Here is a 15,870-nt window from a genome sequence, read left to right as displayed (position 1 = left end):
CACGAATCTCCAAAGAACCCAGTAAAGCTGTAAGAAAGACTACATTTTGCCGAAGCTCTCAGACACCCACTCCATTCAGTCACACCAGCTGGAGAGGTAAGTGTCAAGATACAGCTTTATTCTTTAAAATGAATGTGGAGGTGAAACTCCACAGCCTCCTCCACAGCAATCATTTTTTAAAGTGAAACCACAACGCTATGTGCTCCTGATCTTTCTAAGTCAGCAGCATTTCTCAGAAACCTTTTTGCAAATCTGGGTGTCTTAAAATCATATCTAAGTTATTTTCCAATCTACGCAATTGTCCCTGCACTTCCCAGTCCAGCTGACAGGCGTCCTAGACATGACATCCATTGGAAGATCTTTTGCTCCTAGAGGTAGAGGAGTCCTTAGCTACCCTCTGTCTAGCACACGAGGCACAGATGGCCCCCGAGAGACGCTTCAGCCCCTTCTGAAAGACACTATTGGAGAGACTGTAAATGACACAGTTGCAGAAACTGTTGCTAATGGCAAGCCAAGTGGTCAAGAAGGACGCGACGCGGTTACTGTAGACGTTGGAGCTCTCCAGCAGGAAATAGATGATGTAGGGCAACCAGAGGATGTAGAAGACGCTGGTGATGCGGAAGAGGACCATGGCATAGCGCTTGTCTGGGCAGGGCTGGGCCTCCCCAGCCTCCCCGTCCTGCGAGCTGAAGCGCACGCGCCGCTCGTTGATCTCCTTGGTGTGCTGCTGGCAGATGCGGAAGATGTTGAAGTAGGTGAAGCAGACGATGAAAGCGGCCGGGGCGTAGAGCATCACCACAATGAAGAGGGTGAAATAGGGATCGGTGTTCCAGGAGTTGGCGCACCACTGGAACACATCCCCGTGATATCCAGGCTTTCCCCAGTGGAAGGAGGGTAAGAAGACCAGGCAGGAGTAGAGCCAAATGGTCAATATGCAGATCCGCAGCCTCCACGGGGTAACCAGCGTGTTGTAGGTCAGGGGCTTCGTGATGGCAATGTATCTGTCAATGCTGATGCAGGCCAGGGAGGCCATGGAGACGCTCTTCAGCACTGATACTACATAACCAAAGATTTGGCAAACCAAGGACTCACTTAAAACAATAGGATAGTGCAGCAGAGACAAAGAAGGCACCAGACAGCTCACGCCCACCAGGAGGTCAGCATACGCCATAGTCTGGATGAAGTAGCTGGTGGTGTGGTGGTTCAGCAGAGGTGCACAGTGAAAGACAAATATCACAATAATGTTGCCCGAAATAATCAGCACCATGAGGAACACAATAATAACCACTTCCAGGAGGCAAAAATTGATGGTCTCCAAATAGCTAATGGCCAGGAGACAGAAGGGCCGGCCACTCTGGTTGCCAACCAAAGAGGAGTTCATCTTGAGCACTGCAGTGATCTCTCTACTTCATGCTCCTGCCTGCTGCCTGCAGCCACTCCAGGCAGCTGCTGTCATTGCGGCTGGTGCTGTGTGTGCAGCAATGTCAAAACCGGAGCTCCAGTCCCCAGGGCTGCTCCAGATGCTGCTGCTGTGCATTGTCTGCAGCACAATTCCCCTTTAAATCCGGCTCCCCGCCGCTGCCGCCGCACCGGGACCCAGCGGCAGGCATGTCAGCAACTTCCCCGGCGCACCGGAGAGGGCTGAAACTGATGCCCTCCTGGGGGGGCTGCCGCGCCGAGGATGGATGAGGGGCTGGGGGAAGAGGGAGAGGAACCTCCACCGAGTCAGGACGAGAGTCCTCCCAAAGGCTGACAGAGAGAAGGGGGAAAGTGTTTTACAGAACCGCCTCTCCCCCGCGCTGCCACCTCCGCCGCTCCCCTCCTTCCCCACGCCCTGCTCAGCGCTCCCCGTCGGCCCCGGCTCCAGCCCCGCTCCCTCCCCACGCCCCGCCGGCAGCAGCGGGAGGCGATGCCGCCTCCCCGGAGCCCCGGCAGCCGGGTGGGGGGATGCGCGGCGGGGAGGGCGGGGGTCCAGCCCTTCTCCGCTGGCTCCATTTTGCACGGCGCTTTTGTTCGCCGCCTCTCCCGGCCCCGCCGTCGTCGCCCCGGCCCCGCCGCCGCCCCGCCGCCCACCGCCCGGCCCGGGGCCAGCCCGGCCCCGCCGCCCCGGCCCTACCTGCGGCGGGGGAACAAAAGCGCGGAGCATCCTCGGGCGGGCGGCGTGTGCTCCGGCCGCGGCGATGCGGAGCCGGGGGCGGGGAGGCGGGAGGAAGGGGAGGGAGGCGGCGGGAGCGCGGGGGAGGGCGCGGCGCGGCGGGGACCCGGCGGGGAGCGGGGCCGCAGCCCCGGCCCCCATCCGCCCGCCCCAGCGCGCAGGGAGCCCGGCAGCGCCGGCCGCAGCCTCGGGAAGGCGGGTTGGTACTCCGGGGGCGCTCGGCGAGGCGGATCCTCGGGCGGCCGGCGGCGGTGGGAGCCTCACCCGGAGCGACCCCGCCGCCCCGGCAGCGCACGCGGGTCCCGGCCCTGCCGTCCCCGCGCCGCCGGTGCCGCAGGGACACACACCCAGCGCGCAGCCCGCTCCTCCTCCCGCACCCTGCACGGCGAGCGCCAGCCGTCCATCACCGCCCTGAATTCACGCGGTTCGTCGTCACTCAAAGGCTTTTCCATCCCAGCCCTTTTGGCGAAATACCTATTCTGGAATAAACGTGCCTTTCCTAGGTGTACTCTGTGCTGCTCACAGGAGACACCTGAAACCAAGGGCAAAGCTGAGAACGATGTCCCACCATTAAGCCAGATGCTGCTCCAGGTAGGCAGGCACCTCCCTCCATACAGAGAGACGCGCAGAGAACGCAAAGGCACCGCTGTCCCTGACATCGGACACCAAAGCAGAAAACCCAGCGACATTCCAGCCAGCAAACACGAGAGAGATTCACAGCAGAACACTTAAGCTTGTATTCACACCCTAAGTTAATACCATCTCACTATTTAACCAGAAAAACCTCTTTGAAGGCAGAGAGGCATAACAAGGTACAGCTCTTGGCTATTGTTTGTCAAGACCTTCAACTGACAGGCTGGAAAACATGTTCCCAGGTATGTGGGAGCTCATTCTCTGACCGTGACACCAGGCTGCTCTGCTGCCACTGCTTAGGGCAAGCCCTTGCTACAGGAATTTGTATTTGAATAGATCAAACCAGTAAAAAACTGGAGTGAAGTTCTTTGACAATCAAAATCATTTAATCAGACATCAAAGTGTGCAATTAGCATCCTTACAAGCTCAAGTCCACACTCTGAATTCAACCAATACCAACAAACCCCAGGTTTTGGTAAACCTAAGCTAAACGCTGGTCATTCTCCAGAATACCGAACGTGAAATTAATTGTGGCCAAAGGAAAAGATGTCAAAGCAATTGAGACACAACTCTCAGGTTTTCAGCTGACCAGTAAGTACAAAAAGCATTTCATGATACCCTTGTGTTGGCCAAAAATCTGTGCTGGACAACAGCATGACTTGGCAGATTTTTAGTTAGCCTTGTACAAATGTCTGAAAACAAAAACTTGGGGGTTCTGCCCTATCTTTAACCCAAAAAAGATCTCTTTACTATTATCCACCTTTTTTTTTTAATTTATGGCGTTTCTAACTCATGGCAACTGAAGTACTAGAACTGTAGCTAGGAAACATAAACTTTGAATTAAATTTAGGCCAGGGTATTGTGGATTTACAAAAAACAAGCTATGATTGAATTACTGCTGGAGAAATGATCTCCTATCTTTCCAAAGCACAGAATGATTTACATACCGATTGATTCAAATAGTACTTCTGGATCCTTGGGCACGAAGAGACACATTATAAACAGCCCCAAGAAAATGTACATTGATACCTTGAACTTCCTATGTCAGACATAAAAACAAGGTAGCAATGGAAATACTGAGCCCAACCAAAAACACATCTGGTTGATGAAATTTCTAAACAGAAAATGCACCATGAAATCAAAAACTCCCCAGTGTTCAGGTTTTTATGAAAAGCTTAATGCCCTTAGAGCCGAGGTATTTCTGTAGAAGAGCCACGTCTGTTTTTTCCTTTAACTGACATTCTATTGTTTCTCCGAAGCTGAGAGCAATGACTCCACTCAGTGCTCTTGCCAGCTCACTCCTGCTTGCTTAAAACACCCAAACCAGCAGCAGCTCCACCTCCTCCTGCCCCTGCACCTGCAGCCAGCCCAGGAGGTGAAGCAAACTGCACCTGGAAGGTAACTGGGGTACGGTGCCTGCTCCCCAGCTCTCTGGTTGGGTGCACCACCAGCCCAGCACGAGAACCTCTCCTAAAGACACCCAAATGTGTGGCTGAGGTGGCTGAGGTCCGTGAGACTGAAAATACTGTTGTGGTGTACAGATTTCTCCCACTCTACACCATACAGCACCACCTTGTCTAAGGCAATGAAAAGTACTCCAGAAATTATTCAAAGTTACAATGACAACTCCTGGGAAAACTGCTGCTTGTAAAAGATAATTAAACTTTTACCACCATGTGATCAAAACTAATCAAACAAGGAATCTCAAGGTTCAGGCACACTGACACGGCTACGTCATTGTACAGTGTGATGCACAGATGCATGGTAGGTTCCATTTCACTTGATTCTACACCGCCATGGCCCTCTGTCCTCCTGAAAATTCAATGCATTCTTTTTAATTTATAGGAACATATGGAAATATGATTGTGATACAAGTAGAAAATAAGTGCTAGCCACCCACAGCTAAGGTTCTGTCACATTTTATGCTGCGGATGACAACACATTCAGTCAAATAACGGTAGTGACATTTTCATCTATTTCTTCATTAAGAGCTAGCATCATTTGCAGCAAGACAGACAAGTATATTTGGTAGAACATCTGTGTTCTATAATCCTCGTCTCATGGAGACAAAAAGGTGGGAAGATGAGAAAGTGGGTAGCAGGAGTCCTGCTATAAGAGAGACTGGAACAAATTAATCTCCTATCAGGCCTGGGATTTCTCCCAGAAATGGTGACCCCGGAGCAACATTCCGGGATACTCCTCCTGACACTGGACTATTACTTTTTATTTTATTTGTGCCACAAGATGTCCCTCTCACGTTGTAATTTTCTTAATATAGTGTATTTATCTGGTACAACAGTTCATGGCTTTTTTGTTTCAACATTACTTCCTCCCACACAGACCTATATCCAAAAGCTTTTTATTTTCTCCTCAATATTGTAAATGTCAGGTTTTTAATGTTGATATTACGAAGAACTTCTCCACTGACAGATTCAGTAGTTGTATTAATCCTTTCTAAAATTTGTCTGTTGTGGCTGGTGTCTCCTTCACTTTGTATGATGATTATTTCTCTTTTTTAGCCTGTCTGGCTCGCTTTACGTGTTTTCTACTCAACAACACTTTCTATCCACCTGTGCCTGTCCAGAACATGCAGTATTGTTCCTGCAGGTGTCCATTAACACCTGGAGTGAGTCCCCATGTGTCTTCTGCTACCTTTCAGTGGCTGGAAGCCTGAAGATGAACAGCCCTAACTGTGATTGCCAAAGTGCTACCAGGACCAGATTCCTCTTCCAGGGATTGTCTAGATCATTTCACCTAGAGCTTGCTTTCTGTCCCCAGTTGGGACATGACCTTAATTCACTGGGCTGGCTTTCATCCACACTCCCTACCACCAGCATGGCAATCTGGAGCTGCTAAAAGCTTTATTATTGCACACAGATGGTGTGCAAATTCTCAAAAGTAATTTGTGGAAGCACCATGATGGTGAAACTTCAACCTTCCCACAATAACAAAAACGCAGAGAACAAACCCCAGCCAGTGTGTGGCAAAGAAAACCAGAGCAAATAATTAATATATGCTGTCATGATGATGGGAACACAACGAGCACACCTTGAAACGCAATTTCAATGCCATTTTAAGTCATATTCAACAAGAGAGCTAGACACGGCTCTCCTGAATGGTAGAACACAACAGGAGACATTTCCTTTTCAAACCTTCAGTAGCCACAACTCAACAGTGAACAAAAAACTGTTCTTTCAGCAATTAGTTTGCAAAGGAAAGAAAAAAACAGAGATTACCTGAGCCTGCCCAGGAAAGCAACCACCAGAAGAAATACTGGGGTGCTGCATCCAACATCCAGGGCACAAGGGGGAAAAAAAATCCCCGAAACAGGCCAGAGGGTTATGAAGCAGCTTCAACACAGATCCTTATTAATTTGGGACTGTGCTGCTGCACGGGGGTCAGGAAAAGCCTGGCAGAACCAAATGCACTTACAGGAATAGAGGGCAACATGAAGAGAGAAGGGACACTGCATTATGAGCACAGGCTTCCTGCATCTCCTGCTCACATTCCAGGGCATAGGTTTTACATGGACTCCTTGTGCTCCTGCACTACACCACAGCAGTTATTCTCACATAAACTCCCTTCAAGGCACAGTAATGCAAATAACTGCAGGCTTGCCAGAGAAGAAATGGCATTAGTGACATGCAAAACATGGCAAAGCATTACAAAGATGGGAAAGCAATGTAATATAATGGACCCTTGTCTTCATATAATTAGCAATTTTTTTCCCAGGAACATTTACTCCAATACATTGCTGCATACTGACTGCAACTGAGCTGCTATTTTAAGAGCAGTAAGAATTAGTCACATTAGAACTCCAAAATTATCACATTTCATGCCTAAGAAAAGCATGAAAAAAAAATTTAAGGCCAAAGTGCAGCCCAGCTTTATTATACTCTTGGCACAGACTATGTCCAAAGGGTCTGCAAACATTGTATTGCTGGGCCTTGAATTCATGTTCTCCTCAGCCTCCCTAACAATCCTTGCATTTTTTGCCTGTTCTCCTCTTCAGTACCTCCACACAGGCACTGAAAGATAACCCTGTTTGAAACCTTGCACTTCTTCCACTGAAGTGCAGACTGAAGAAATCCCAATTTCCCTGCGAACCAAGCACACATTTCTGTGCTCAAACACCAACCTCTGTCCCTCCTCCAGGAACAGTCCCGGCCTGTTTCCATATTTAAGTCACAACAAAACAAACAGCCATGGATGGCACTGGGCTAATATGGCACCTCCAGATTAGGGAGGTCAACATCATTTTCATTTGCTGGAGCTGGCTATGGCAGCATGCTGCAGATATACCACAGACCTCAGGAGACTCCAGCAGGGCCTGAAAACAGTCACTCAGGACCCATTCTCTCCAATTCCTTAATTAGTTTCTGCGCTGAACGACCACTGCAGGCATAGCCAGTGCTGTTCAGCAGAACACAGGGCAGGGCCAGCCTACTCTCCTCCCTTACACTTGGACTCCAGAGATGCTTCCAACACCAGAGGCAGGTTACTTTCTTTGTCTCAGCCAAGTGAAAAGGAGTGGAAAGGCTTCACAGGTTTAAAAATGAAATGTTACACTATCCCCTTCCAGCTGACAAAGATAGTAGCAGAATGTGTCAGCAACTGTGCCACAAAGACATCATCTTTTTGCATTCTGATACCAAAACACTGAAACAGAGAAACAAGTGAGGCTGACAACTACTCACCAGGCAATTAAAATAACACAACAGGATAGCTGTGATCACTCCTTGCCAGAGCACTCAACCTCCACATTACTTATATGATTTATTCACCATAAAATCCATGATACAGCTCTACAAGGCATAAACCAGTATTAAGGAATTTGGATCAAGTTTTTTCTATATTCACCAATTCTATGAAAATACTTATTTTCATATACAGAACATTTTTTGCTGATTTAACATCATTCATTCACATTATATAGGTCCTTCCTGCATGACTACAGCAGAAACTGAGTTTAATTTCAGAAACCCTCCTGCCCTCAGACTAAGGTCTTTAATTGCTCCTCGTGAATCTGTGCCATCAAAATACAAAGATGAGATACAAAGACTGATTCACTTGTTTTGCTTTTTAACTGGTTAATAATTAATTTCTGTAATACTTGTACTAAAGCTGTATCATTAATAATTTCTAATACAGTCCTTCTAGACTTGTGTGTTTGATGAAAGCAATAAAATCCAGTGTAGCTATAGAGATAATGGTCAAATCCAAATCAACACATCTGTTTTCTGGATAAGAAGGTGACATTTCATTTTGTGACCCATTTGTTACTTGAACTTTGAGAACCACTGAGTGATGTCTGTAAATACAATTCTTACATCCTTTTCCTACCTTACTGGGGTCAGCATTCAAGATGAGACGTCACAAAACTGCTGTCCAATGCAAAAACATCCCCATTGCTCTGTTTTCTTTCTACCAAAATAGGCTGCAATTTCTACAAGTGTTGGATTTTTTTGCATAAACGCTGAGACAACACAACAAAATTTAGCTTCCATTCAGAAAACCAAACAAGCAAAGAAAATTAATCTGTCCATTATGAAAGCAATTAATAGGATATTTATTTTTTACAAACTCAGAACTCGGCTGAGTGAAACAGGACTATAAAAGGAAAGCAGTGTAATGCCACCAGCAGCTCTCTGTAGGGTTTTTGTTGGAGGACTGAATCACAGTCACTCCTCGATACATCCAGGTACACTCAGGGACCTCAGGCAAGAGTACACCTCTGTATTCCCACTCTAAGAAACGGGGGGAAAAGAGCTGAAAAGGCCACGGTACCTTTGTGATGAGGATCCTGTACTTCTCCACCAGGTGGTCGTTGTTGTGACACCCTGCCAGCAGCTGCCACACCTCGCCCCGCAGCGCCTCGGGGACGCCGCTCCGCACCAGCGCCGACAGCGTCTTGGGCCGCACGGTCAGGTTCAGGTGCCTGCACAGGGGAGGGCTCAGTTACTGCCCCAACGAGCACAGAAACCCAGCTGGAACACCACACACAGCACCTCAGTTACTGCCCCAAGGAACACAGAAACCCAGCTGGAACACCACACACAGCACCTCAGTTACTGCCCCAACGAGCACAGAAACCCAGCTGGAACACCACACACAGCACCTCTGCCAGGCACTCCAGATCTCTATGTGGAATTCAAGTCATGTAAAATAAATACAATTTGGAGAACTACTTCCCAAACGATTTTCTTGACTCCCATTAAATTTATATATATATATAACATTCAACAGACCAAACCACTCCATTAAATGCTAGATGACGAGGTCACAGCCTGTAAATTCCAAGTTCCCTACGCCAAAATGAGCAGCTTGCAGAAGTCTCCCAGCAGGAGGTGACCTTCTCAGGGAGGGAAGGAGAGAGGACTGAGAGCTCTGAGAATCACCTCTCATGGTTATCTAACTGCACTAGAGCAGCCTCCACTGCACCAGCCAGCCCCAGCTGAACAGCTCCTTCCAGCGAGACCACTGACAGCTCAGAAATTACAGCACTGCAAGCTGGAAAAACTAAACCTACATATAATTTATACACTTAGAGCACGTTAAGGTGAACAACTCATTTGTGGCTTATACAGAAAAATCCCCAAAAGACACACGTCTTAAATTACAGAAATTACTATTTTTCAGCAGTTACTAAAAAACAAACTTCTGGCTAAAATGATCAAGAGAACTGACAGACAAAGCCAGGCAGAAAAATGAACTTGTGTCACATCAACTGCATTATGTTCTCAATAAACTGGCATTTATTAATGTTTGCAACAGTCTAACAGATATGTGGATAATAATTTTACACAGACTGGGACTTCCTTTGGCCTTTCTCCAGTCTACAGTGTTCTGACACACTAATCTAGAGACTAACAAGGCAGACATTTAAATCAGTATTTATTGCACGGAATAGAGGACCATAATGTCCTCCTTCACTGTGCTTTCTTTAAAGAAATCAACTAAAATAAAAATAGTATTTATATAGTAGTTACATTTATATCAATGCCACTATAGACATATATTTATAGAGCATTTATTATGCTTTTATAATATGCAGGTATATTTATATAAAATATACTGCATATACTTCCATATAGTAAATACTCAATGTTTCTGTAAAGGCCTATAAAACTGCTTTGCCTCAATCTCAGATCAGAGGAAGTACAACAGTAGCTCCAATGAATACAGTCATGAAGGCTGTAGACTAAAGGCTACACACTACTGGATCTTCCCAACTATTTTTGAAATGAGAAAATTGCGTGACTCAGTTATGAAACATCAGCCAAATATTCTTTGGTATCACAAAATACCAAATATTTAATTACTATACAAATCTAATTACACAATTCTAAAAAACTAGCATGAAACTACCTGAAGTCTGATTTTTCAATGGTTTTCAATCCTCTTATGTTAAAAGCTGGGGGATCATTGCTTCCAAATACACGTTTTTAGTTAAGAAGGAAAGCCCTTTAACACATATTAAAGCTGTTGCCAGCATTAGCACAGAAGCATTTCATATCCTCTTAGAGCTGCCAAAACATTTCCAGTGGGAGTCAGGTGGCTTAATTATCTCCGAGCCCTTGGAAGAATTACAAAAAAATTCAAGTTGAAAGAAACTTTCTCACAGCAGCAGATGCAGAGAGCTCATCTGGGAAAGATGTTTCTCCAAATCTAGGAGAGGGAAAAGGGATCATGTGTCATTTTACCACAGCCTTCCCCTCTTACAAATGTGTCCACTTAGTGCAAAACCAAAGTGGAAGGAAAACTACTTATTCAAATAAGCAATAACTGCAGAAAATACTGAACAGTTATAATCTAAATTTAAAGAAATTCCTGTTTAAGTGGTCACATCAATACTTCTTCTCATCTAAGCTGCATGACTCCAATCTCTGCCATCCTACTCCTCAGAGCCAATACCCCACTCAACCTTTGACTTGCTGGACAGCCCTTGCCCTGCTCTCACTGACTTCAGGAAGCAAAAGGCCACGATCAAAAGCAGAGTCAAAATGAAGCCTGTTTGAGCTCAGACTCATGCTGCCCATCACCCCCCTTTGTGGGGAAAAAATAAAACCTAACAAAACCCCTGAATTTTACAACAATCAGCATCACTTTGGAACTGCTCAGGCTACTTCAAGATGAATAAAAAAATCCCTCACCAAAGGAGGATTGTGTTGCATTAGCAATTGGACTGTCAAGAAACACTCTTCTTGTACACTGACATTTTCCAGGGAAAAACAGCAGAGCTCATGTACTTCCTTCTTGGCAGGCTCTGGAGCCTTCCTTTAGATAAGGGAGGAAAAACATCTTGTCTATCCAAGTCCAAATCTCCCGTTTTTTAAGCTACAGTCACTAAGATTTGACAGCTGCAGGAAAAATTGGCTGTGAACCCAGTCAGAATTACAAAGAGGAATGGAAGTGATCTGTGCAGAATAGACAAAGCAAGAGCTGCATTTTCTCTACACTACTTAATTAAGGTTTTTTCCTTTAACAAAATCCCAAGGAACCTGAAGATAAGCAGAATTTTAAGGCAGAACCAACTAAAGACACAGCATAAGTGAATTTCTATACATTAAGCATGCACTCAAAAATTAAAACATTTATAACAACTTCTAAAGAAATCAGAAAACATCAAGGCAGAGAATAAGGGGTTCTGTGGGGATGGACAGAGAACTAAATCCAAACTAATCTTATATCAAATGGCCTCTGGAAATAAAAACTCCAAGCAGAAAGAGCAAACAGAATAAGAATATTCAGAACTATAATTTTCAGAATGTGATTTTGCCACTTACCACTTGGACAGCAGCTCTCCCCACGTTTCAAGAATTTTTTCTGCACACTCTTTGGAAACATCTCCAGAACCACTTAAGAGTGGTTCATCATTGTCTGCCAAGAGAACAGAAGGGACGCTTCAGCCAAGGCCACATGGAAGGCCAGCAGGAAAAGTGGAAAAGCAGAAACCCAAATTATCTCCATTTCATCTCTGTAATGCCAGTTGTAAGGCCAGATGTTTCTATACTCAGAAGTGGTTGTGGTTTGCTTTAAAAAATTTTTTTACAAGCATAAGTTCTTGAAAATGCATTCAGTTCCAAGCTGGGCAGGTCCTGGTAGAGTGTCATCTCTCCCAGATGCCCGACTCTCCACTAAAGCACTGCCTGCTGACATTTCCAAATAACACCAGCTTCTCCTTTCTGCTCTCAAACCTATTCACAGCTGCCCAGGGAGGGGCAGAAGCCACGTGATAATCCCCAGTTTTTAGGAGCCCTTTTTCACCTTGTCCCAAATATACCACACAGGAGGCCTGGGCTGAGAAAAGCAGGGACACTGAAGTGCCAGATGAGGGAGAGGCTGACCAGGAATACCAGGATATGGGGGTATGGAATCTTGCAGTATTCCAGCAAGAAAACCCCTCAATCAGGCAGATTCTGACTGCAAAGGATCCTACATCTTTTATAACCACATTATTCACCAACAGCCCTTTCTCAAAGTCCACAAAGCACAGGAGCTTCTTACCTTCCTCTTCATCATCCTCTGGAGGAGATGGGATCATGGAGCCCTGCGAGCCCGACTGGGGCAGGCGGAGGGAGGGGCTGGCTGTGGTTTTCCTTCTCTCCCTCTCAGATTCACTTTCCAGGCACACAACCTCATACAGCGTGTCTGAGTTGTTCTTCCTGTCCTTCTGCTTTATCTAGGAAACAAGGTTCATTTCACTGAGGAAGGTACACAAATGCCACATTCTTAAGGCTCAGCCTTCTCTTCCAGAACAGGAGAGCTGAGGAACAACTCCCATCCCATTCTACAGTGAGGAATGTTCATACCTGGAACATACTTAATGCAAGGGGCAGGGGGTCAGTGCTCCCTGAAATGTGCTGGGAGCATCCTGCAGCCAAAGGCACAAAGTGTCTGCTGCAGGCAGAAGTGTCACTTGGATCTGCCATCCACAGGGAGCTCATCTTTCCAACCATCAATGAACTGGACACAAATGCACTGATTTTTAAAGCTATAAATGGATCTGTGGTCTAAGAGATGAAGGTTCCTCAATATGCAGCAACCTTGTCTTTATTTAAACAGTAGTGGAAAATTGAAAGCAAAAACCTAAAAATTATGTCAAATTCTTCTTCAAAGAGAATTTATAAAATGAGTTAAAATAGAAAACGTTTCTGGGAATACTGATGGTGGCAAAAGTAGCCTTAAAAATTTGTTCATATTTATTTGAACAAGATGAGATGAGCTTTAAGGTGCCTTCCAAACCAAACCAATCTGGGATTCCATGATTTTCCCATGGCAATGGTCTTTAGCAAAGCTTCCACCTCTGTGTATACATTGCTGCAGGAACACAAATTGCTGAGTCCCAAAGCATACTCTGTGACCCTGTTTCTCCATAATTTTCAATGCTTTGGTACCTTCCTTTCCTTTAAAGAAGGATTTTTCTTTGTGAAGCAGTTCTAAAATTTTAATGCATTTTAAGGACTTAGAATTTTTTTTTCCTAAATGAATAAAATCAGAGAGCAGAAAAGAGAAGGTGAAGAAAAGAGGGAAATAAGATTTATAACTATACTCCACGCTAAGCTCCCAGTGCTCAATTTTATTCTTTGGAGCATTAAAAATGAAGAGAAATACATCAAAACTAAAAATGACTAAATCACTAAATGCAATCGGAGCAAATAAAATCCCTCTGCTTTCACCATTTCCGAATAAAGAAACACTGCCAAAGCAAGATAAGCCAATTCTACACAGCTGCACTTTTAATAGGCTAATCATGACTCCACAGAAACAGGTTTCCCTTCCAGGCTTATCAGGCAGTACATTCTATATTTGTTGCTTCCACTACGAGTTTTGATAATCTTCCATTAGTAAACACTGCAAGTTGGATAACCTGACAGTGTCTGTGGAAAAGGAGAATTGGCCAAGAAAAGTCACAATGTCTGTGAATTTGGTAAGACAAAAGATCCAGAATTAGCTCAGTAAGATAAGCTTCCTTTAAACTGCCAAACAGAAAAGGCACCTTTTGGAGGCTGTAGAATATTTATAGCCCAACAGCCTCTACATGCTCCACCTCAAAAATATTCTAAATAAAAAGGCTGAGCTCATCCATGAGAATTTTTCCACCTTAAACTTTGAAGGAAAGGGGTTTTTCTTTTTCTTTTTTAGAAAAAGAATCCTTGGTGAACTTCACCTTTGTTACTACCCAGATGCCATTCTTTGTCAGCACTTAAAGGCAAGTGTAAAAAGAATGAAGAAAAGCCTCTTGCTTAACTCAAAACCTCTTTAAATAAGATCACTTATCAAGAAATTAGGACTCCAACACTGCTTTCTTTTTGGGCTGCACCCAGAATTGCTAAGCCTTGAGAGAGCACGTACATCCACATTGTTATTTGCTTTTATACATTTCCAGTTCTTTTAACAGGACTTTCATTTCAGAACAATAGTTTCTAGAGCAGAAGAATAGCAGCTATTTCAAGTATATGATCTCTTCAGTGACTTGGCCCTTCAACTTACCAGCCTTATTTTGAGACTAAGTTATTGCCTTGTACTGTTATTAGGAATATCCTGGACAGAAATAATGCTTCCATTTTTAGGAGATGGGTAAAAAAGCAAGTTGGAAAAAACAGTACAATTTTTTAACAAGTTCTAGGGATTTTTTGTGGTTGCTTGGATTTTTTTACCCCGGGGCAAACATGGGGTATGTGTGAAATCTCTGTTTCCAACCATGCAGAAGGGGAAAATAGACTTTGACAAAAAATAATTTCCTTTGGAAACTCATGTGGATGTTTGCTCATCTAAAAACACTTCAGAAGAATTGTTCCATTTGCATGATAAAGTAAGTTTAGTGATCTATCAGATACCATGTCACCAGCATTACAGTAAGGACTTTTTTTTCCTCTTAGCCCTTAATTTTACACAATTATTCCTCTATAGCCTTATGGCAGCAAGTCTCAGCATAGCCCCAGTTTGCAGATAAATCCTCCCTTCCTTTTCTTGCTGGGGTTTGGCTGGAAAATCCATAAGCCTCTCTGTAACTTCGCAGACTCATCAAAGCTATCAAAAAAGCTATTTCAGGCTCTTTATGGGAACTGCAGATAGCCAGCAACAATCAGCACAGTAAAGGGCAGCTTTTCTCAAAGTGAAGTGCATTTATTTTACCTCTTTGAATCAGGAGGAAAATATTGCATTATGAACATTGTATTAGTAAAGGTTTTAGCAATCATAGGGAGAAACAGCCTATTAATTGTCAATTTTGTTTCTTTATTTTTTAACACATTACCTGTTTCAATTTTAAGAAAAAATTTTCAGTTGAGCTCCGTTTGCTGAAGGGCCAGAACAGCCTCTCATTAGGTGAGCAAACTCTGACTTTGGTCTCCAGAATGAATCGAACGGGCTCCTGCACCTCAGTTATCACCAAATCCACAGCAGTGGTCATGAACAACACTTTATCTAGAGAGAGAAAATGAAGCCACAATATGAAAAGAAACATTTCAGATAAAATATTCCATAACCCCTTTCCCAGTGACATGGAAGAACAAAGGAAACTTTCCTTTTCAGAATCGATTTTCCCCCTAATTTAACATCTCAAAACCCTACAAGTTTCAAAATAGGAAAATTGGATCACTATGCACTATTCACCAGAGAGTAAGGAAACTGCAGCCTTCAAGCCAAGAAAATGATCTTGTTAAAGAGAATAAAAATTCTGCTTTTTCAAATCCCACTGAAATTGTATCCAAAACCTTCATTAAACATTACAGAGGATCTGTGCACTTAACAGCTCAGTGCAGATCTCTTGCCATCCAGCCTAATTACACTTCAATTCTTTTTTGGTTTTAGAAGTTATTAAGTGCTTAATACCATGATATTAAAGGCATTTAAGACCATCTCAGCTGTGAAGTTCCAAAAATTGACTACACACTCTGATGCTCCAACAGGAGGCAACAGGGCTCAGTGACCTATGAGATCTCTCTGGCAGGGAATGATAAATTGTGTCCTTCAGGCAGGATGGCATCCACTCCAGCACCAGACTGTGCCCAGCAGCTGACTTTCATGACTTTGCCCAGTCAATTCCCATTAACTTCCCAACCTCTGGCACACAACAG

At 44.5% G+C, this 15,870-nt stretch overlaps 2 protein-coding genes across 4 annotated transcripts in view; both read right to left on the bottom strand.

Annotated features, from left to right (window-relative positions):
- Positions 1-15,870, bottom strand: part of RABGAP1 (RAB GTPase activating protein 1) — a 60,765-nt gene that overhangs the window by 29,572 nt on the left and 15,323 nt on the right. For all 3 annotated transcript variants that reach the window (XM_084219948.1, XM_084219949.1, XM_084219950.1), the window contains 4 exons: positions 15,048-15,217; positions 12,296-12,470; positions 11,575-11,668; positions 8,576-8,726 (listed from right to left, as the gene is read on the bottom strand). In XM_084219948.1, the coding sequence (XP_084076074.1) occupies positions 8,576-8,726; positions 11,575-11,668; positions 12,296-12,470; positions 15,048-15,217 (590 nt within the window). The remainder of the gene's footprint in view (positions 1-8,575; positions 8,727-11,574; positions 11,669-12,295; positions 12,471-15,047; positions 15,218-15,870) is intronic.
- On the bottom strand, positions 335-2,148 carry GPR21 (G protein-coupled receptor 21; the record flags this gene model as incomplete). Its single annotated transcript, XM_084219690.1, has 2 exons — positions 2,117-2,148; positions 335-1,749 (listed from the first exon to the last, which is right to left on the bottom strand). Exon 2 carries the CDS (start codon positions 1,379-1,381, stop codon positions 335-337), a length of 1,047 nt encoding a protein of 348 aa, XP_084075816.1. The 5' UTR covers positions 1,382-1,749; positions 2,117-2,148.

The sequence above is a fragment of the Fringilla coelebs genome, assembly GCF_963513975.1.
Source record: "Fringilla coelebs genome assembly, chromosome: 21".
NCBI lineage: Eukaryota > Metazoa > Chordata > Aves > Passeriformes > Fringillidae > Fringilla > Fringilla coelebs.
Note: the sequence above shows the minus strand (reverse complement) of the source record. Positions and strands in the feature narration are given on the sequence as shown.